The 24,360-nt window shown below is 33.8% G+C and overlaps 1 protein-coding gene across 1 annotated transcript; it reads right to left on the bottom strand.

The window, feature by feature from the left end:
• Positions 1-13,279: 13,279 nt before the first annotated feature.
• LOC118049040 (NADPH--cytochrome P450 reductase 1) lies at positions 13,280-19,026 on the bottom strand. Its single transcript, XM_035058894.2, has 18 exons — positions 18,510-19,026; positions 18,146-18,205; positions 17,968-18,044; positions 17,837-17,894; positions 17,666-17,749; positions 17,513-17,549; positions 17,065-17,134; positions 16,774-16,968; positions 16,593-16,685; positions 16,220-16,445; positions 16,029-16,112; positions 15,782-15,933; positions 15,221-15,317; positions 14,740-14,889; positions 14,558-14,635; positions 14,308-14,430; positions 14,072-14,185; positions 13,280-13,692 (listed from the first exon to the last, which is right to left on the bottom strand). The coding sequence occupies exons 1-18, from the start codon at positions 18,867-18,869 to the stop codon at positions 13,612-13,614; spliced, it is 2,139 nt and encodes a 712-aa protein (XP_034914785.1). The 5' UTR covers positions 18,870-19,026; the 3' UTR covers positions 13,280-13,611.
• Positions 19,027-24,360: the final 5,334 nt, after the last annotated feature.

The following is a 24,360-nucleotide window of genomic DNA, read 5'->3' as shown; positions in this document are numbered from 1 at the left end:
TATGGGATTTGAGCAAACACTCTGTTTTGCACTTGTTCTAGAGTGATCCAGTTGAATGGCTCACTGATTCCATCTTCTTGTGTTGCATAACTGATGACGCGGGATAATAAATAATAAGAATTAAAGCAAAAAAAGAAAAAAACTTTAGAAAAAGAAGAAAGTTAAAGAAGATAAGAAAGGAGAATAGAAATATACAAAGTTAATATTTTCATTAATCAACAAAAACTCCCTAATATTTAGAAAAGTACGATATTAATACTAAAACCCTAACTAGAACAATCGATTGGGCTTATGACTCATTAAATAAAATACCCAACAATAATTAAATCAAACTTAACAAATAAAGCCAAATTAATAAATCTCAACTAAAAGTTCATATAAATTAAACCCAAAAACATGAGTTAAAGTTTCTCAATGATTTGGGCTATCCTTCATCGTCTATGATTATGCGTGTGCGTAAACAATGTTTCTGGTTTGGTGTTCCCATCAATTCTACCAGAGTTGGAAGAACTCGACTGGAACTCGACCCAGTCGAGTATAGGTCAAGGCGACTCCGATAACACTATTAAAGATAAGAATCAAGATGTTGTGATATCTCTTTGATAATCCAAGTATAGTCTAAATCTGGTCGTCGAGCCCATATATTGGGATTTGCTAAAGTTCACAATCCCTGGTAAAAATAACTTGTGTATTCAAAGTAGCATTAATATTAAGTGTATAATGATACTTAAGTAAATCAACTTAAAATTTGTATTGTTCATTACTTTGCTTAAATTTGTTTAATGATCTCAACATACAAATTATGAACTCTACATGCTAACAATTCAGTTGACTTAGACATCCTATCGTGAGGAGATATGAGAAGGTGCTCTAAAGGCTTCTCACATTTGTAACTATGAATACTAAATGATTGAAAGTGTGGAATGAGGCAAACATTGTTTGAAACCTATATAGATATGGTATGGACAAATCAAGTAAACTAGGATTATCTTCATCTTCCTCGTCACGTGCATGAGGTAAAGGATCAGGAAGCGCAACATGTTACTCTAAACTTATGATGTGCTGGACACTAAGCATATGGGGTGAGGAATCAGGTAGTTTATGAGGACTAATATCACGAGACTCTTATAAAACCATATTTATCTTTATAGGTGATTCCACCGAAGAGTTCCTAAAAACTTCCTCTACCATTAAAGCAGATATATCAAATTCTTCCTTAACCTCATTCTCAAGCTCACGTGGACTCATTATGTTAAGTCCCTTTTCTTGCACATCATCGTCATCTAGGTTACTAAAATCCTTAAGATTAAGCTCATACACTTCAACAATACAATCTTTCTCTTTGCCTATATCCTTATATTTTTTTATGACTAAGGGTTTAGAGGTGCAATCTAAAGAGATATGATCAAATCCTAAACAATTAGTACATTTGAAAACCCTTGAACTCACCTTAGACACTTCATTAATAACTCATTTGCTCTTATCTTTCTTATAAAGTTGGGCACTACTAGAATTAGGTCTGTGGGGTGGAGCACATAACAAAGAATCACTACTTCTAAATTGGGACCTAGTATGGATATTATAAGAGTCTTGATGATTCTTCCACTGATTCTTTGTGGTCAACTTGTAGTTTTGAACTAAGGTACAAGCTTGGTCAAGGGTAGATACACCTTGAAATACAACTTCTCTTATAAGATCATCATTCAAACCTTTACGAAATCTACGCAAAGTCATGACTTCATTCTCTCTTATGGCACATCTCATCATGTAATCATTAAACTGTGTTATATACTCATTGATAGACTTATTTCCTTGTCTTAGATTGTTCAATTAGTCTAAGAGTTTATTCCTATAAGACTGGGGTAGGTACTTTTCCTGAAGTTTTGTTTCATTTTAATTCAATCAGTTATAAGAGATTTACCTCTCATCTCTAAACAATCCTCAACATCTCTCCAATAAATTTTGGCTTCACCAATAAGCATCATCTTAGCAAAGCTAACTTTTTTATTATCTGACAAGTTATGACACTCAAAGAATCAATCCATATCACGAATCCACATATCAAATATCCAAGCGTCATGACGACCGTTAAAAGTGGGGGCTTCTGTTTTGTTAGAACTCATGACATAAAAGCATGCAACACTCACTTAGAAATGAAATTGAGATCACAAATGATTCTTACAAATGAAGTCACAATACAAAAATAAAGTTAATCTCATTTTATTTTTTTTCTTATGTGAAGATTAATCAAGAACATATTATGCTAGGAAAATTATAAGCATGCAATGCTAAGTGTAAATGATTAATCAAATAATGATCACAACTTTTCAATAGTTTTAGCAAGTTCAACAACTAGTTGCTAAATATCAATGAAGAAAGAGGTTGCTAAGCAAGAGTTAACATATAACAATGCAATGTGGGATATATATATATATATATATATATATATATATATATATATATATAGGTACAAAAGTAATATTAACGACAACTTTGAATACCAAGTGTACCAAAACAGTAATATCAACAAATTAAAAGATAGAGTAATTTACCAATCAACATTTAAATTGTCAAATTCGATCACGAATGGACCTCAAATGACATGCCAGCTGACATGGCATTAGTGGATGATGTGGTGATGCCTAGTTACGTGGTGGCTAATTGGCATGATACATCTTTGGAGTGATGATGTGGCGGTTGACTGGATCTAGAGTGTTGGCATGACAGCTAACGTGGTAGGATAAATTAATTTTGCCTTAAAATTCTTCTTCCGTACTACAATTGCTAAGTTTCCTTTCGTTATTTTGCTGATGGCGAGGCGTGACTACTGCAGTATCAATAGGTCTGAAGGACCAGTTGTGGTGACTACTGTTGGTGCTGCTGCTGCTGAAGGGTGCAATTTAGCGATGGCTGAGGCTAAAGATAAAGATCTACTATGGAGACAGCAACTCAGTGTGGTTGCGGGTTGTTATCTTTTATTAGGATCTGTCAAGTTGAATGGCAGTAGAAAGCTAGTCGGGGCAGAGGTTGTGGCATGGCTGGTGTCTTGGTTGGCTGGTTACGGTGGCATAGGCTAAGATTATTGTAACCCACTGATCTGTTGCTGCTGTTAAGGACTTCCTATTGTGGAGGCGCTGCGGGAGTGTTGGAGGTAGTAAATTAACGTGGATATGTGGACTAATGTGCATGTCTTCTCAGTGGTGGGTCTGCTGCTGTGATTGGTTAAGGCGTCGCTGATGGCAGGGGCACCGCTGCTGAAAATTTGATTGTTGTCGTTGATGATAAAAATGAACAGTGATTTGTTGTTTTTTTCTCCCGTAATCAAAACAATAGGATTTTTTTTTTAGATCAAATCAGATATAGGGTTAAGCATAAACATGTGGATCGTTTAATTGTTAGAATAATTTAAACTCTAGCTCTGATACCAAATTTGATGCGAGATAATAAATAATAAGAATTAAAGCAGGAAAAGAAACAAGCTTTAAAGAAAAAGAAAAAAAAAGCTAAAGAAGAGAAAAAAGGAGATTTGAGATATGCAAAGTTTACAATATTTTTATTAATCATAAAAAATTCCCTAACTTTTAGAAAAGTATGATATAAATACTAAAACCCTAACTAGAAGAAGCAATTGAGCTTATGACCCACTAAATAAAATATCCAACAATAATTAAATCAAACCAAATAAATAAAGCCAAATTAATAAACCTCAACTAAAAATTCATATAAATTAAACCCAAAAACATAAGCTAAAGCTCAATTTCTTAATGGTTTAGGCTATCCTCCATTGTTTATGATCATGCACCTGCATAAACAATGTTTCCGGTTCGATATCCCTGCCAATAACCGTGTCAATATATGGTCACAGCCTAATCATCATTGCATGTCGTATTTAGTTAATAACAATTAAGTATGATTGCTTGAAGTTACCAAATTATGATGACTTCATTACTGAACTTTATCCTTCCTGGTCGGAAGGGTGAGAATGGAAGATGGAAGAAGAGAGTAGGTCGTCAATTGAAGCAATTCTTTTATATCTGGTTAACGAGCAGGAGAAAAAGAAAGTAGTTTGTCATTGTTTGAAGCGTTTTTTTTTTTCTACTGGTATCTTTCACTTCCTTTATCCTTTGCAAACCACCGCGGCTGCCAACCCCGCTCTTGTATCTTTCGGGCCTGGAATCCATATAAAAACTGTTAACATTATGTTAGTTTTACATTACTATTACTTAGGATTAATATTATTATATCAGTTAGGATTTGTTGTAACAGACCACAATTATAGGTTCTTTCCGTAGAAGTCAAGGAAAGCTTTATACTACCTACTGCTATATAAAGGCAGGTGTATTGATGAATTAACAACTTGAAATACTGAATACAAAAGTTATGAATGAAATTCATACAGTGAAACACATTTTATTATGGTATCAGAGCACGGTTAAGCACTACTGATATACATTTTCCCCTGAAATCTCCTTCTTGATTAAACTTTCTTTTCCTGTATCATATCTTTCTCAGTTTTCTACTCTGTTTCATCCATACATTCTTAAATACTTCCTGCAGAGTTCGAATATCCTGCAAAGAACGACTTCAAGATCTCCTCTTCTACATTCTAAACTTACAATCTGTTCTTGAATACTTTCTGCAGTTTGATCTTGAAACCTCTCCTTGAATATTCTAAAACTTGCAATCTGTTCTTGAATACTTTCGGCAGTCTGATCTTGAAACCTCTCCCTGAATATTCTAAACTTCCAATCTGTTCTTGAAAACTTTCTACAGTCTGATCTTGAAACCTCTCCCTGAATATTTTTTTTTATTTTTTGAAATCAAAACATTCTTTTTTCCTTACAGCCTTTCTTGCATCCTGAGATCATCTTCTTGAAAAAAACTGTCTGCAATCTTTACTATCTTCTTGAATACTTTCTGTTTTTCTATCATTCTTGTTTGTTTTTTCTTTCATGATGAATGATAAAACAACAGAATCAACACCCATTATCCATGTACAAACTGAAAACTCTGGATTCACAACCAGTGTTATCCTCACTGAAACTAATTACGATGTATGGTCTCAGATCATGGAAATGCAGATTGCAGGAAGAGAAAAGCTTGAATATATTATGGGCAAAACACAACCACCACAAGATATTGATGCTTCTTATTCAAGATGGTATGCAGAAAATCAAAAGGTTAAAGGATGGCTGCTAACATCTATGTCACCAGAAATCATGAAAAGATACATCCGACTACGTACTGCAAGAGAAATTTGGAAAGCCTTGTCTAAAGCCTTCTACGATGGATCAGATGAAATGCAGCTCTTCTCACTTAACCAGAAAGCCTTCTCCACGAAACAGATAAGTAGACCACTATCAACATATTATGGTGATCTTATGGAAATCTTCCAAGAACTTGATCATCGCGACAAAACTGAAATGAAAGACCCGGATGATGTTATTACTTACAGAAAAATCTATTGAAAGGTTACGGGTACATATTTTTTTGAAGGGATTGGATGCAGAATTTGAACAAATTCAAGGGGAAATTCTTAGAAAAGATCCAATATTGGATCTTGAAGAAGCCTATGCTTATGTACGCCGTGATGCTGTTCGCAGAGCTACATTGATGAATGAAACTGGAGCTGGTCATGCTGAATCATCTGCAATGATGGCACGACGAGGTAAGCCTAGAATATACAGATCACATGGCCCTACCATTGAACAAAACCGAACATCAGAAACCCAGAATAGCAGCTATGAAATTGGAAAGGGAAAATCAGAATATATCTGCACACACTATGGTGAGACTGGACATACAAAACTGAGATGTTATGAGCTGATTGGGTATCCAGAATGGTGGGATCCTGCTAAAGCTCCTAGTAAACGAAAATCAAAACCAAACACACATGCTTTAGTTGCAGTGGCAGAGCATCCTTCAACAATGACCAGCCCCACGACTCAAAAAGAATCTATGGCAGAACACCCTTCATCAGTCACAAACGAAGAAGTTGGTAAAGTTTTTCATACTTGCACTCTTAACAGTAGAAATGAATGGATAATTGATTCTGGAGCTACTGACCATATGACGTTTGACAAGCTGTGGCTTCAAGCCGTTAAACCATCAGAACAATATGTTATATCCTCAGCAAATGGTACCTCATCATCTGTTAATGGGGAAGGTTCTGTCATCCTTACTGAAAATATAAATCTTGATTCCGTATTAGTTGTTCCAACTCTTAATTATAATTTACTTTCAGTTACTCAAATAACTCTTGCTTTGCAATGCATTGTTATTTTTTGGCCTAACCTTTGTGTTTTCAAGGATATTCGAACTCGGAAGACAATTGGTTATGGTACTAGAAGAGGAAAGCTCTATTATCTGGATTTAACACCAGCAAGTTGTCAGCAAATGGCTTAAGCATTCTCCATGAATAAATCCGCTGCAAACTTTGAATCTGCAACAAACTCTGAAATTTGGTTATGGCATAAACGTTTAGGTCACTCATCCTTTGGATATTTGAAAAAATTAATGCCGAAACTCTTTGCTCAGTTACCTGACACAGAATTTAAATGTGATGTCTGTGAATTGGCTAAAAGCCATCGGGTTTCATTTCAAAACAGCATGCATAAAAGTCCAGCACCTTTTATGGTTGTGCATTCAGACGTATGGGGTCCAGCAAACACTTGCTCCCTTAATGGTAAACGATGGTTTATTTCCTTTATTGATGATCACACACGTATGACATGGATTTGCCTAATGAAATGCAAAAGTGAAGTAAGTTCATTATTCAAACAATTTCATAACATGGTAGCCACACAATATAGCTCTGCAATATAGGTTCTTCGTAGTGAAAATGGTGGAGAATTCATCAATCAGGAGTTGAAACAATATCTAATTAATCATGGAATTGTTCATCAAACCACTTGCCCTTACACCCCTCAACAAAACGGGGTTGCAGAACGTAAGAACCGGCATCTTCTTGAAGTTGTTCGAGCTTCTTTATTTGAAGCTCATATGTCAACTAAATATTGGGGCGAAGCTATCACAACAGCAACATATATTATCAACAGAATACCCTCAAGCACATTAGGATTTCAGACCCCATTGAGTGTTCTTCAGAAGAAAATAAAATCTCCTGCTATGTCACATTTACAACTAAGAGTCTTTGGTTGTACAGCTTTTGTTCATATTCACAAACCATTAAGGAATAAACAGGAACCACGAGCACTCAAGTGCATATTTGTTGGCTATGCCTAGCATCAAAAAGTTTATCGCTGCTATCATCCACCAACTCAGAAACTCTACATCACGCTGGACGTTGTATTCCATGGAAACAGAATGTATTACTCTGATGTTGAACCTTCAAAACAGGAGCACGACAAAGGTAATTGGCAGACATGTTATTATGACCTATATATTACAAAAGATAAAAATTCTAGTAATACATCCTCGCATGGAAATAATGAAGAAAATATAGAAGCAGAACCACAACAAACCACTGGTATTGAAGAAAACCAAATAGAGGTATTGCAACAAGAAACTCAGGTACCTCAGTTGTCAGCTTCCCAACTTCAAATGACTCCTGAGTCTGAATCCATAAATAAATCTCAAGTAAGTTCTGAAACTCAACTCAAAGTTCTACCCCATAGAACCACGAGAGGAAAACCCAAAACTGTGTATGAACCTCTTCTCACCTCTAAACCTCATTATCCTATGAATAATTTTGTGTCCTACCACAGATTATCAAAGGATAATGAAACTTTCGTAAATCAAATATCTGCTATATCTATTCCTAACAGTGTGCAAGAAGCCATAACAGATTCAAGATGGAAAGAAGCCATGAACGAAGAAATGAGATCCCTTCAAAAAAATTCCACATGGGAAGTGGTTGACCTCCCTGCAGGAAAGATACCGGTTGGATGTCGGTGGGTGTTTACCATTAAACATAAAGCAAATGGCACCATTGAAAGGTTTAAAGCAAGGCTCGTTGCCAAAGGGTACACTCAAACTTATGGGATTGATTATATGGAAACATTTGCACCGGTGGCTAAAATAAACACTGTTCGTATCCTATTATCTCTGGCCGTGAACCTTGATTGGCCCCTATATCAACTTGATGTAAAAAACGCCTTCTTGCATGGGGATCTCCAAGAAGAAGTATATATGAAATTACCTCCTGGATGTATTATGCAAATCAAAGGAAGCACAAAAGTATGTAGATTAAAGAAATCCCTATACGGGTTAAAGCAATCTCCAAGAGCTTGGTTTGGGAGGTTCACTACTTTCATGAAATCCATCGGATACAAGCAAAGCAACTCTGACCATACGTTATTCTTGAAGACAAAAAAAGGAGGAGAAATCACAGCTCTGATTGTATACGTTGATGATATGATAGTAACTGGAAATAATCCTGAAGAGCAGAAAACATTACAGAATCTTCTTGCCCAGGAATTTGAAATGAAATCTCTTGGTCACTTAAAACACTTTCTTGGTATTGAAGTATCAAGATCGAAAGAAGGTATTTTCTTGTCTCAACGAAAATATGCTTTAGATTTGTTAAAAGAAACAGGTATGACAGCCTGTAGTCCTGTCAGTACTCCTATAGAAGAAAACCTGAAACTGAGCATACATCCACAACAAATTCCCACTAATAAAGAACGTTATCAAAGACTAGTGGGAAGATTAATGTATCTTGCACATACTAGACCTGATTTAGCTTATGCTTTAAGTGTAATTAGTCAGTTTATGCACTCCCCTAGTGAAGAACATATGAAAGTTGTCACCCGTATCCTGCGCTACCTGAAATCATCTCCAGGTAAAGGAATTCTATTTAAAAAGGGGGACAATCTTAAGATTGATGGATATACCGATGTTGATTGGGCAGGGTCAATACAGGATCGAAGATCTACATCAGGATATTTTACATTTGTGGGTGGCAACTTGGTCACTTGGCGAAGTAAGAAACAAGAAGTTGTGGCTAGATCCTCAGCCGAAGCTGAATACAGGGGAATGGCCAAAGCGATATGTGAATTATTATGGATAAAGAATTTGATGCAGGAATTGCAGGTTGAGCAGATAAGTCCTATGAGATTGTTTTGTGATAGTAAGGCGGCATGCGACATTGCTCATAATCCTGTCCAACATGATAGAACTAAGCATGTTGAAGTTGATAGACATTTTATCAAAGAAAAATTGGAGGCAAAGATTATCGAAGTTCCTCATATTCGATCTCAAGATCAGCTTGCAGATGTGCTGACAAAGGCAGTATCCAGCCAAGTTTTTCATACCAGTCTTGACAAATTGGGCATGAATGATATCTATGCACCAATTTGAGAAGGGGTGTTAACATTATGTTAGTTTTACATTACTATTACTTAGGATTAATATTATTATATCAGTTAGGATTTGTTGTAACAGACCACAATTATAGGTTATTTCCGTAGAAGTCAAGGAAAGCTTTATACTACCTACTGCTATATAAAGGCAGGTGTATTGATGAATTAACAACTTGAAATACTGAATACAAAAGTTATGAATGAAATTCATACAGTGAAACACATTTTATCAAAAACAACATTCCATCACACTACCATCAAAACCACAAAGAAAAAGTCGACTAAGCACCTCAGCGGTGAAAGATAACAGTAGAGAAACCCCATTGTATTATTCCTATTGCTATAAAATTACAACCAAACATGCAAGTATCTTGAATAAAGCAAATTATTCATGTTAAAAGTTAAAGTGACGGATTAGTGATTTAAGTTAGAGTCTTTTTTCTCTAGTTTGTGCCTTGTTTGTTCTCTTTTGAGAGTTTTTCTTCCCCCCGATATGTCCGAGTGTAGTCTTTGCTATCTTTCGGTGTCTTTCCTCTATTCAAGATCAAATTATCGTGCTCCTACATCCCTGATTCCATTCCCGTTTATTATATTCACAAGGTGTTTTGCTGATTCTGGTTAGATGCTTTGCTTTGTACCGGTGTCAGCCTCTTTCATATCTCTGTTTATCCGATGCTTTTGTCTTACTGAGTTGTCCCCACTCCTTTGAAGTCTAGAAACTTCAATTTCTTCCAAGAAAGGGCACCAAGTTGCCAATTTATGTCTCTTGTAATTGCAAGTGGCGATTCCTTTTCATGTAAATTAATGATAATGATATTGATGTGATTTCACGCGGTACATCTCCGTGTCTTTTTGTTGCCCTCGTATAGTAGCTAGGAGGACCATTTTCTTGTGGTCTAGGTAGTCAGATACCAAGCAGTTTGGTTTGGTTTGTTTCTTTTCGAGCTTTGTGGCTCACAACATAGTGCACTTACCACCAATTTGTCCTCTTTTGCTACTAGATACTGCTAATTGTCAACTTTATGCTCGGGTTTTTAACGTGACGAGTGTTTCCCTCGGTGCCCCAGGTCAAACTTTGCCCGGTAGATTTGCAGCCATGGATTTTTGGGTTACATCATCGCGTTGTGTTTTGCTAGTGTCTCAACAAAATACAAAAGATACAGAGAGATATAAAATATAAAATAAATCTGTTTATTTAGTTTTGGAGTTAGTTTTTATACCTTCAAACAAAAGATACAGAGAGATATATTTCTTTTCTTTTCTTTTCATCTTTTTTATTCTAAGATAGTAACTAAAAACTACAATGCGGATGTGCTTGTGTGTGACAATCTATGTGATAGTTGATTTTGTAAAACGAGTTTCAAGCTGCTCTTGAAAGAATCTAAAACCCTTGTTTCTTCTGTCTGTAGTTTATATAGAAATCCCGTGTTTATGGCGAAAGAAACTTGACTAGAAAAAGACAGCCCCGGGTTCTCTTGGTTCATTTAAAAAAATAAAAAGAGAGTGAAGATCGTTATCTAATAATTAGAAAGAACAAACCTCCCCACTGCCTCAAAACATCAAAATATTGATGCATCGTTTTCCTTGACTGTTGGGCTAGGGGGCATGGCAACCCTATTTTGGAAAAGCTTTCAGTTTAGTCTTTTATATATATATATATATATATATATATATAGTGGGGGTGGGCATAACCCCAGCTACCATTCAAACCCAACACGAAACTCTAAAAGATGATGACATTTCATTATAATTATTGATATAGATTATTGTGAATTACTATAATGAAATGATTATTTTTCTCCTCCACTCATAAAAAAATACCCTTGGATTGAGGGATGATATCATCTTTTCATAGGTATTAAGTTGTCATTGTAGGTTTTTGTTAGTCAACTTAAGCTTTTAAAACAAAAATGAATAGCTCAAATACTATAATACCCTTAAAATAAAGGCAAAAAATAGCTTCCGCTGAATGGTTTTTTGGTTATTATGTATTTGGTTGCACAATATGATTACTGCCAAACCCTTATAGCCAAAATTGTTTAGGCTGCCATGGAAGAATTGTTTTGCAAATTCATTTTTAATATACAGTATACTTATATTTTCTCACTCTTGTGTCTGAAATTTTAGAGGTTGTCCATCTAAGGGTTTTTAAAACTTTTTATCCTGATTTTGCGTTAAATACAATGTGAATAATAGTTATTTGGTCTTTTTAGAGGTATAAAATTAAAAAGAAAAAACTATCAAATATCCTGGGAGAACGCCGCATTCAAGTGGCGCGTGACACGTGATACGGTGGCCAAAAACACTATACCACCATATCACCAACTCTAGCGAGTAGCAACTCTTCATTGGGTTGGCGTGTGTGTGGTGATTCTCGACGGTTTGGCAATGATCAGGTTCCTCCCCTCTCTTTTCTCTCTCATGGCCTCGGGATGTGCATTGATCAAGAAAAAAAATAAAAGCATCCTCCCTTTTTATTGTCATTTCAATTATAGCTCTTATTCTTTTGATTGTTTGAGATTTGTTTTTTTATTAATTCTTCTTTTCAATTCCATCCCTATAGATTAAGTTGCTATTTTTTTTCTTTTCAATTTCAGCCCTTGAAATTTAATTTGATTTGGTTTTTACATCAAATGTGGTCCTCATTCTTTTAGTTGATATTTTTTTTCTTTTCAATTTCATCCCCTGAAATGTTATTTAGTTTGATTTTTATATCAAATATGGTCCATTTTTTTTAATTGTTGTTTTGTATATCCTTTTCCTAATTGATTTTTGTTTTGCAATTTCATCACTCATCATTTTATCCTTTAAAAAATTAGGTTTCATGATTTTCTTCATTTTCCTTTCACCATGGGATTATCCTAATCTAATGAACTTACCTTTTAGGTTGGCGAATTGACCCGGGTGGGCTCAAGCCTTTTTTTTTTCTTCTTATAATTGCTATTTTTCTAATCCTCTTCATCTTATAATTTAACATTCAACATTGTTTTTTTAAAAAAAAAAAAAAACAAAAAGGTTTTGTTATTTATTTTGTTTAACTTTTTGTCGCACTATCTTGGTCTCATAACCTGGCCCGTAGAGTAGGTGAGTTGGCTCGGGCAACCTCAAGTCTTTTTTAACTTATAATTTATATTTTGTTTCCCTTTGTATGGTTAATTTTTTTTTTCAATTTAATCCTTTATTATTTGATTAGTTGAGAATTAAGTTTCAGGTTTTTTTTTAATTTATTGTTTATGGTCAAATAGCTTGGATCACAGATTTAAAGAGTTGAAATATATTAACATTGTTTTTTTTACTTTTTTTTTTTAATTTTTATCATTTTTTCTTTTTAAAATGCAATTTTGTCAATTAAACATCTTTTTTTATTGTATTTTTTTAGCTCGAGGAAAAAAAAAAAGTGTAAGATATTAATTGTTTCCCGGCCAAATTTCATAGGTTACCCTTCTTCTCAACAACCATGTGAACCCACTTTCATTTAATTGAGAGAGAGAGAGAGAGGGAGAGGGAGAGTACCCACAGTTTAGGTTTTTTTTATAGTGAATGGCCCTGGATTCATCCAAAGTCCCTGCCTGCCTACACTGATTAATACTTACTGTGGTGGACTGAAATTGTCCCCACCAATAACATGTATTTTAAACAGCATGTCCTTCTTAAAACAACGCATACAGAAGTGGAGTTCGATTGGTTTTTGCTCGCAGGGGTTCATCAAAGGCTCGATCCCGGTTTCGTCAGGGTCAGAAGTGGTTCATTGATTATGTTAGCCTTGACTCGACTCCAAACCCAAAACCAGACCTGATCCTGTTTTTACCTAAGTCAAGAGTCATGGATACCATTTCCTACATCGTTGCCTCAGTGGATCTTGAGGGAGAGAATTCAAGAATACTAAAAGGCGCATACAGAAATTTATCGTAGCAAACTTCAAACTTGGAATCTCCGTTCATACAAACACTTGCCCGTACGATAAGAATATATGTCTGTCATTTGAACCGTTTTGATGGTTCATGAAGGGAAAATTCAAGTCATGCACTAGGGCTACTCTTAATTATTATTACATTACGTATAAAACATAAATTACATGGGCAAAAAAATTCCTTAAAATAGGAGACGAGAGAAAAGAATAACAATTGCTATAATGGTAGTACGTTCAATGACGACCCTTTTAGGGGACACGAAGGCATGCATCACAAGTAGCCTCCCTCTCGAAAATCCCTTCAATCCCAGCAAGGCTTCAACGGAGTTAACTTTTGCATTACCCTCCGCTTTCTCTTTTGCCTGCATCAACGGCTCCTTACCATACATCACGCAGATACCTGCCATTCATTTGCAGACCCTTCACAAAGCTCTCTGTCTTGGAGTTGTCAAGAGATCCCTGGATCCACAACCAAGTACACACAAGGTTAATGATGAGATGGGGAGAAAAGTTTATTTCAAACCCAGCTACAGATTATTTCCAAAACAGTAAAATTGGAGAAAGGGTGCTATGGTGCTTTCTGACACCAGAAAAAGGGACGGATTTATATTATGAAGTGGATTCTAGCCATACAAGGAACTAAAGGGAGGATCCTGTGTATGATATTTGTCCACGAGCAAGACAAGGAGGCAATGTCAACATGGAAAAAAACTCAATCACAAAGCAGCTATGGACATCTGTCTGTGGGGGGAGTTCTGTTGGGACTTTCTTTTTTGCCTCGTTTTAGCGACTCTTAACCTCAAAAAGAAACTCCCAATAACTAGACATCATTTTTTACCTGCTGTTGCACGATAGTGTGGAGAGTTCTGTGGACATCTTTAGCCATGCCCTTGGCATCTCCACAAACATATAAATATCCTCCTTGAGAAATCATGTTCCAGATATCAGAAGCCTGAACCAGAGAAAACATATGCTCAATGCTTTAGTTAAAAAAAGACATGAAAAGGTAAGGAAATGATATCGCTGCATTTTAACTTCACCATCAACAGTGGTTGGTGAAACAGAAACAAGTACCTTCTGCATCATCTTATGCTGCACATATTCCTTGGTAGGTCCCTCGCGTGAGAAGGCGACAACTAGTTCAGAAAGTGCACCACTTTCAACAAAATTGTTGAGCTCATCTTCATAGATAAAATCCTGCAAAGATTATGCGAGTTAAATGAACATTTTGAAAAACAAGGGTAGAGATTCCCCTACAACAACCACAGAGCAAACCCCTACAACAATCACAGAGCATTCTAGAGCTGATAGGAGCATAACCTACCATTTGACGGTTCCTGCAACCAAAGAATAATACAGAGGATCCCAGTTCTGCTCCTGCTTCTTTCTGGGCTAATCTTTCCTGAAAAGGAGAATACAAAATACAGATGATCAGATTAGATACTTCGAAGTGATATGAAGGGTTGCTAGAAAAGAGCCAACTGAACCAAGTTTGCAAGTCCAAACCTGAAGGAAACCCCTGAAAGGAGCTAAACCAGTTCCAGGGCCAATCATAATGATGGGAACTTTAGTATCTGCTGGAAGTTTGAAGTTTGATTGTCTAACAAAAATAGGTGCCCAGCTGCAATCATGGCTTTTCTCTAAAGGCACAGCATTCTGTGGAAGGAATAAAATAAGAATGAGCCTTACAAACTTGGCGTGTAAAATTATTCTATTAAAGCTAAAAAGTATATACTCACTGAGAGGAAACATCCAATCACAAAACAATGGAAATAGAAACTTAAGTACACATGCAAGGGTTTGGGGGGGCCAAACCTAATATCTAGCATTGTAACGTGGATCACTCAATTTCAACCCCTGTGATAATTTAAGACAACTGATATGCTTACTACACAATTCATTCTATCTTTGAGCTACGCCCTGTGGTGTTGCTTCAACATAAGAAAAAAAAAGTTTAAACAACAAACAAAAAATTTAGAACATGTACCTTCATCCAAGTTGAGCAAACTCCTTTATGAATACGACCTGCTGGTGTTTTCTCAAGAACCAGTGCACATGTAACATGAATCCTTGAAGGTGCCATGCTGCAGCACAAAATTTCACATAGTATGCACATAAGATTACAAAGAACAGAAAAACAAGAAGTCAAGGATAGAGAGTGATAAACAAAGAGGTGCAATTCTAACTTTGAAGTTCCCCCCAAGCAAAGAAGGGAGCTGAACTTGATTTTCTTTTCTAAAGTAATCCTTAAACATGTAGAAGTTTCTTTGTGCCATGTAAATATGAATATCCAGACTCCACTTATAGTTCCTCTGGAAGATTTCCTAGTTACAAAATACAATTTTTTGTTCTCCTCAATATTATGTCATTGATCTGTACAACATAATTTTGTTTGCCACCAACTAGAGCTTCTCATTCAGGAAATTGAGCAACCTAAAAGAATTTAGGTTAGATGACACATGATATGAATCCCTTGCCATCTTCCATCAGGAAACTAGGAGATTAATTAGAAACTTGTTCCAGAAGAAGTGTTAAAAGAAATATTCACCTTGGAGATGATGAAATAGAATAGTATCTTGGCAGCAATCGCGGGGCAACTGAAGCAAAGAAGACTCCAAGTGGGGGTTTGGCTGATGGAAATTCAGCCATGACTTCCAGGAGGCTTCTCTGATTTGCAACTATCCATTGTGCATATTCATCCTGTACGAATGCAATTTAAAGTTAAATCCACTTAAAACTACATACTAAAACAGTCACTACTGTGGTAACAGAAGTATTTTTGGTAGATTTACAACCTTTCCAGCAGGTGATGCAAGATGTCTTAGTCGATCAGCTTCGGTTGGATTAGTAGCATGAGCTGCTAAAGCCATTAAAGCAAACTGCAAAGCATATGCATTGCAACAATATATTACTCAAATGTGACAAAAAACTTGTATAAAATAAAATGTAAGACTCAATGATGCATCAAATTAAGAAAGCAGCTAACCTTTTTGGGTGAACTCAAAAGATCAGCATATCGAGTTAGAGCTGTTCTTAAGGTGGACGATGGGAATGGAGGTGGCAAGGCACTTCCACTAAGTGGTGTGCCATCCTCATTATCAGTATGGATAGTGAAGTAAATATCTGGCGATAAACCCAACAACTGCAGTGCTTCCTCAACAATTTCACTTAGATTTTCACAGTACACACCAACATGATCACCGGTTCCATATCTGAGCAACAAAAGAATAAATTGTGTGAGACATAATCAGAGCACAATGTTCTCTTACAATTATTCCCCATGAAAAATGCATTTGGATGCCAACCATTTTCAAGGGAAAACAAGTGTGAAAACAACAAAATTGTTGCAACCAACTTACGCAAGTCCAGTGCCAGATATGTCGAACTCCAAATGGGTACATGAACGATCAGATGCAGGGGTATGAAGCTCCCTCCTCACAGCAACATTAGCCCTTCAGCAGTAAACAGAATACATTTTAGATCAAAATAACCTACAAAATTTTCACCAGAAAATCTGCAAGATGGACATTTTTATTTTACCTGCATGGATGCTGAGCATCATAAACAGCATGACCATTCGCATTACTCCAGTTATCATTCTCTAATGGTGCATCTTCAGGGTCATGCAATACAACCCGATATTCTGCCACGGCAGCAGTATAAGGGGTAGAAACACCAGTTGGATCATCCCCATCAAGAAGCAACCGGTCCAACTCAGGCCACAACAATTCTCGCCTGAAATAGAGAGTAGAAAAGAAGGTTAGAATAAGAACGCTTGGAATAAGAAAGTTCATTCTGTTCATGCAGATTACTGATTCAAGTTCTTAATACCATGCGGCAAAGTCATCTTCCATGCATTGATCATCATCACCAAGACCCACTGGAACAAGCTGCTTCCCACCTAAAAAAGCAAAGAAAAATACGGTTATGGAAAGAAAACAACGAGAACTCATTAGCTATGCAGAATGAACAATATCAACAAGCACATTTTGGCTCTTGAAAACCATTTGATATAACAAGGAACAACATCAAGGACCACATTGTGGCTTCTGATTAATCATAAGACCATGTCGATTCTTTTATTAACAATGCAGCTGATTGGGCTATCCTTTTCTCTTTCCAAACAATTAAATTGTAGCAACAGTGTTCCTTTTGGACCAAGAGCTTTGCATGCATCATGATAACCTACCAGACTCTATTCAACCGAGCAAGGAAGGTAGCTAACATCAAAAGGCAAAAAAATTTATATACAAGTTTGTAAAGAGAAATGCAGGCATACCCTGGTTGCCAAGGATTTTATCCACCACTATGGCAATCTGTTCAACCAAAAACAAGGGCAAAAAAAAAAATTAATCAGCAAAAACAACAAAATTAAAAAATTAATCCATCAGCTAATTGTGAAAGAAAGTATAAATAGAGTCGCATTACACACCTTATTAAAATGCTCGTATTGCCTGTTGCCAAGACCAAAAACAGCATATGGAAGTTCCTTAAGCCATTCCCCCCTCTCATTGCCCTATATTCACAAAATCATAAAACCAAAAACACTATTAAATCCAGCTCTAATACCAAACCAGATCAAAACATCCAATCGAAACCTTACATCTGTAAACCATTTATAAAACCTCGCGGCGTTATCTGTAGGCTCACCATCTCCATATCTACAAGAAAGAAAGAAATAAGTAAAGGGGAAAAAAAGTAAATATAAAAAGACTAAATATCAAAGCTACTCACGTGGCCAAGAAGAAAATAGCCAGAGACTCTTTCTTCAATTTCTCTTCGTATTCATCGTCATCCTCCGCATAATCATCCTATCATCCATCAAAATTATAAATTCAAAACCACTGATTAGGAAAATAAAAACAAAATTTGAATAACAGGTTAGATAATAATAATAAATGAAAAAACATACCAAATCAACAGTTTTAAATATAGCCTTCTCATACCGAGCTTTTGCCTCCTCAGCTAGAGCCTAAGACAAAAAAAAAAAATTAATAATAATAATATATTCAAAACAAAAGCTTAGCTCAATTACTCATGACCTGAAGCTGAATTCTCACCGTACACGTGTACCTTCCCAAGTGTACGGTGATGATGTGGCTCATTGAGAATAGACTAAGAGGCTGTGGGAACGCTTGTGGTTTTAAAAAAAAATGCACTAAATTACTTTTTTTTAGTGATTTTTTATGATATATATATTCTCATGCGAAAACACATGTGACAACATCCCAAACACCCCTAAGCTGTTGATAGCATGATGGGAAACTAATCTGTACCTTAGCAAATCCTTCAGCAGTACCAGTTTGGGTGCCGAAAAAGATGGTGACCTTTTTCTTGCCATCATCAACTTCAGGTTCGAGGTCTTTAACAATCAACGGCTTAGGAGGGACAGGGACTTTAGGTTTCTGATAGCCGGATGATCTTCTCCAAATCAAAAAGACAACGTAGCCGATCAAAACCGCTATGGAAGTAGTTAAGATCATAACAAACTCACGATTCTCGAGGATAAAAGTTGCCATCTCAGCAGCAGAACCACCGGATTCCGATGAAACATTTGCTGGGTCCACTTTGCCTCTGATTATGGCTTGCATAAGTTCAAGTGGTGACACTTTCATTGAGCTGGTTGATGATTGCATGCTTTTTCAAAAATTTAGAAAGCAAATAATTCTTCTTCAAGGAGGAATATGATCTCTCTCTCTCTGCTTCTTGTTTCTTGATTGTTGCGTGGTTGGTGCGATGTAGGTAGACAGAGAGAGAGAGAGTGGCAGAGAGATTTCCTGAGAGGGAAGTGTGGGAGAGGGGATTAATAAAGAGAGGAGGGAGGTGTAACGCCTAGCCTACCAAACCAGACTGGTCAAACTCACCTAACACTGAGTTAACCATGGTTAAGACTTGCGCTTGAGTGGAAGGCGTTTTTTGGGCGGTTGATCTCAGAAGGAGTCAAGTTGAAGTTCTAAAATGCCCTTTTCTGTCCTTTTGTTTCCCAGGAAAATTAAAAAGAAAATTACTAGCCTTGAGAATCATTGAGATTTTGGATGTAGATTTAGCAGTAAAGGGTTGTTGGCACAAGGAACCAACTATGTATCTGTACTATCTACACGCCCCGACGTTTTTCTTTTTAGTGGATTTGCACGGTTGGTATATCAATTTTTTACATTTTTCTTTTAATCAAGTAATACGAGCTTTAGTTTTTTTCACATGCTATATATGAACTCGAATAAAACAAAAATTGAGAAAATAATGATTTCCCAATATTAAATTATAAAAATGAAAAAAAAATAAGCTAAAAAAAAACAATGTCAACCTTTATTAATCTATAAAATTTATAACCCGAGTTATTTAACTAGAAGCAACAAATTCAAAAAATCTTTCAAGCCTTAAGGATAAAAGCCTCAAGTAATCATCATTAGTTAAAAAATAATGAAGTTGAGCATAAAAAGAGTAAAAAGTAAAACAAAATAACCAAAACATTTGATCTTGATGTTTTTAACATACTTGTTTAGAAATAAACCTTGAACTTGCTCCGATGCAATATCAAGTCTTGAAGTTTCTTATTGGAAGGAGGAAGTCAATAGCAAAATTGAATCCATTATGTATAATTATGCATGTCAACCAATGGATCTTCCTCTCGGAAGCAAACCATTAGGCTTTAAATAGATCTTTAAAAGAAAGATGAAAGTTGATGGTACTTTTAATAGATATAAAGCTACACTTGTTGTTAGAGATTTTAAATAACAAGAAATGTAAATGATTATAACATATATTAGTATGTGTCAAGAATAACTTCTATATGAATGTTAATAGCTATTTCAGCTATTAATAAAATTAGAATACATCAAATAGATGTAAAAACAACTTTCTTAAAATAATGACCTTTATGAGGAGGTTTACGTAGAACAACCTAAGGGGTTTATTGTTAATGTACAAGAAAAGAAAGTTTATATACTTGTCAAATCATTATATGAGTTTGAAACAAGCACCTAAACAATTACATGAAAAAATTAACTTGCCAAAATACATGAACAAAGTCATGAGATCAAGATAATCCTATAAAAAGAAAAATAAAGAAAACCATGAATGCTATCTCAAAACAAATTGAGTAATAAGATTGAAAAAGAAAATAAGTTAAAAAAAATAATGTAAACTTGTGTTAGCTTACATAACATTTGACCTAGGTCATTTGATCATAAGCACTAAACTTGGAAAAACTACAAAGTCTAAGTTTTAATAAAACAAATGTCAAATGATGAGATTAAAAAAAGAAAATTCAATCACAAAAAAGATTCAAAAGAAAAAAATAGCAATTAAAAGAATGAGATTCAAATTAAAAAAAAAGAAAAAAAAAAGGATGAATAATTTTGGATTGAAGGGCTAAATTGAAACTAAAAATAAATTCCACAAATGAACTAAAATTTTAATGAGGACCAAATTAAAAAAAATAACAAATTAAAAATTTTAATCAAATGATGAAACTAAAAAACAATTGAAAGTTTACAAAAATAGAAAGAAAAAAATGAAGAAAAAAAGAATAAAATAAGGAATGAAATTGAAAACTTTAAAAAAGACCAATGATAAAAATTACAAATTAAAAGAATGAGGACTGATACTAAAATATCTTTGAGAGGATTGCCCTAAAATTTTAAATGTCAAGCGTGAATTTCAAGTGAAGAGAGAGGGGAGAAAGAAAAAAATAGACTATCGACGCCAAACCTGGTGATCTTTAGCTATGCTATCACTAGAAAGCTCCACACTCCCCGCCCAAAGGACATTATGGTTGTCCAAGCGTTAATGCGTGCATTGCATGCATATATATATATATATATATATATATATAAAACACAATTGCTCTCTAAACCAACCTGACAATTACTAAAAAGCCTAAGTGCACAGACAAAATTGCCTCGAGCATAAGCCAAGAAAAATCCAATTCCAAAGGCATGCAAGTCATTTTACTATTCACCTAATAAGGAAAAGATAACAACGCCACTTAAGGTAAGCTTAAAAAAATTGGGTATAAGGATCATTTTACTATGCACTCTAAAAACAAAAAAGACATTATTTCCTTTTTAAAAATTTGAATGTTAAATGGACCCATGTGAAATTACTTAATTACCTTAATAGAATTGTTTTTTTTTTAAGGGAAAAATAGGCATTTTCACCCTAAAGCTCGAATAAGCCATTGATTCCCTCAATTTTTATTTTTTATTTTTACTTTGATTTCATGTCTTTTAATCTCACCATCCCCTAATAAATTAGCCTAAATTGGCTTACAATTTGGCCCAATAAAGACTAAATCAGAAAAGAAAAGGAAAAAAAAGAGGAAAAAGGCATTATAAATAATGAATAATGTGTTTACAATGTTTGAGATTGTAATAGCAGTTATGGTTCAAAATGTTTTTTTCTTAAAAATGCATCAAAATGATTTTTAAAAAAAATATTTTTGTAATCAACACATCAAAATAATTTGAAAATATAAAAAAAATTAGTAAAATTTTTTTTTATTTGAAAAAATACAATTTTAACCATGTTCTCGAACCGTCACTAAATATGAGCACAATATCATCTTTTGATATCTTACAATTTTCTTTCATAAGCTAATTTTAAATTTTGGGTTTTTTTGTTAGAAAAAATTCTTTTAAAATAAAATTTTATTTAAAAATTAAAATACATCATCTTATTAAATTAAAAAAAAATCAATTATAGCAATAACAATAACCAAGTCTTAAGTCCCGAGGGGGGGGGTATGGGTATGGAGAAAATTAATAAATATATAGCTAAGAATAAATGCAATAAGATCAAAGTTATATGTCATGTCATTGACATAAAAAAATTGACAGAATTTAGATGGAATTATTTGATTGACAGCTTTGACAAAGATGGTATGATCAAACAAAAATAAAATAAAATGCATATACTCGATCAAGAAATGCTAAAAAAACAAAAAAATGTACCAAAGTGTAATTATCCCTTTTCCTCAGCGACTCTTACCAAGTTAGCTGTGATTGGCATATCTGTATAGGAGGAATAATGATTGTTCTTTTAAATATTTTTATTTTAAAATATATTAAAATAATAAATTTTAAATTTTTTAAAAATTATTTTTGATATTAATATATCAAAATGATTTAAAATATTAATTTAAAGTAAAAAAATTATTATTTTTTTTATTTTTTTTCTTTATTTTAAATTAATATTTTTTATTTTAAAAGTATTTTAAATTTTATTAAAAGTATTTTTAAAACGTTAAGGATTGGTTTGAAAACTACGGTTGACAATTGAGAAGGAAATTTTGGTGATTGGTGAGATCCCTCGTTTTTTTTCCTGCGATTATTTCCAACCTTTTTACCTTTATGTCCAACTCATTATACACATGCACACCGATTTCAGAAGCAATCAAAACTTATTATATTAATTGATGAGTTGATGGTTTTTCTTATTTAATATTAAATTGTTTAATTAGTATTTTCCAAATATGATATCCTTGCTACGCCATGCAATACTGGTAAATGTAAAAACAAAAAGTTTTCATTGAATACAGATATTTGATGAAAAAATAAAATAAAAAGCAAAATTGTTAACATGTTTTTATAATAATGAGTTCTTTTTTTAAAATAAAAATAAAAAATATAACTACTTTTTTTAATATTAAAATAATAATATATTGTATTGACTAAGGCTCATTTGTTGCCTTCATAATTTAAATCTTGAACTATGCTTGTTTTTAATATTAAAAAACTTTTAAATTATTTATTATTTTTATAAATTTGTTATAATTAAATATTGTCAACTCGAGTCTTATGAGTTATGAGTTATTGATTTAATATGTTATTATTTTTATATTATTAAAAACAGTTGTATTTTTAATTTTAATTTCTTACTACTAAAGAAACACATTAATAACTATTGTATAATTTTTTTCTTGATGCATTCAACGACGGACTTGACAAAACTTTCTTTCGTGTTAAAAGGTAGCCCACAACTTATTTGAAAGATATTAATTGAAGAATTTAATATTAAATAAAAAGACCATCAGCTCATCAATTAATACAAAGAACTTAAAACTAAATCTTGATTGCTTATGAATTCAGTGCATGTGTGTGTGATAAGTTGGACATAAAGGTAAAAGGATGAAAATAGCTGTGATCCCAACAACATAAAAACGAGTGACCAAAGTTTCCTTATGAGTTGTCCACACCCTAGTTTTCCCGGTAGTACATTTAATAGGCGGTGCTTGCTATATGCGTGATTGCTTTGAATATGCTATATTAAGAAATATTGTTTTAGTTGCGAAAATACTTCTTGCCACAGTGCTAGTACGAGAATAAAAACTCATCATTTTATGTAAATTAAGATATTTGATCTTGCAAAATAAAATATTTATTTGATTGTGTTTACTTAATTTGTTTATTAAAATCAATAAAAGATAATAGAAATAAAAAACACACGCGAAATTGGTTGAATAATATAAAAGAAAAAATAAATTATGCAAGGCCAAACAAATTACAAATATTGTATAAAAAAATATTTTTTATTTTAAAAAATACATTTGATTTGTATGAAACAAAAGACAAATTATAGATAAATCATAATAATATCTTCAAAAATTAAATACACGCAAATTGTTTTCTTTTTAAATATATATATTAAAAAAAAATGCAAAATCCATGGTATAGGTCATGAGACTGAGATAAACTGTTAATTTTTTTTTTTATAGGATAACCATAAAACCAATCTTTTTTTTAAATAATATAGACCAATGAAATCAAAAAAGTAAATGAGCATTAAAAAAGGATGTCAAAACGTTTTAACTTCTTAAACTTGTCACTCAAGTAATTAGATCGGAAGCACCATAAATGAAAAAATTACGAAGCCCAATCCCCAACAAATAAAACATCAAATGATGTAATTGAGAAAAAAAAATCAATTACATAAAAGGATCTAAAATTAAAAAGTATAATTAAAAGAATGAGGGTGAAAATCGAAATAAAAAATAAATTAGAATGCAACAAAAAACTTTCAATTGGAGGGTTAAATTGAAATAAAAAATCTTTAACAAAAAAAAATCTAAAAAATGAGGCCCAAATTAGAAAAATAATACAACACGCACTTTTATAGAACCATGAAATT

Source organism: Populus alba, chromosome 12 (assembly GCF_005239225.2).
Source record: "Populus alba chromosome 12, ASM523922v2, whole genome shotgun sequence".
NCBI lineage: Eukaryota > Viridiplantae > Streptophyta > Magnoliopsida > Malpighiales > Salicaceae > Populus > Populus alba.
This window is presented reverse-complemented; position numbering and strand designations above follow the sequence as displayed.

Coding starts and splice junctions, on each gene's coding strand:
- LOC118049040 (XM_035058894.2), bottom strand. CDS start 18,869: ATGCAATCATCAACCAGCTCAATGAAAGTGTCACCACTTGAACTTATG. Junction 15,318..15,781: donor TCTATTTCATCATCTCCAAG/GTGAATATTTCT, acceptor TTTGTGCTGCAG/CATGGCACCTTCAAGGATTC. Junction 13,693..14,071: donor ACACTATCGTGCAACAGCAG/GTAAAAAATGAT, acceptor TTGTGGATCCAG/GGATCTCTTGACAACTCCAA.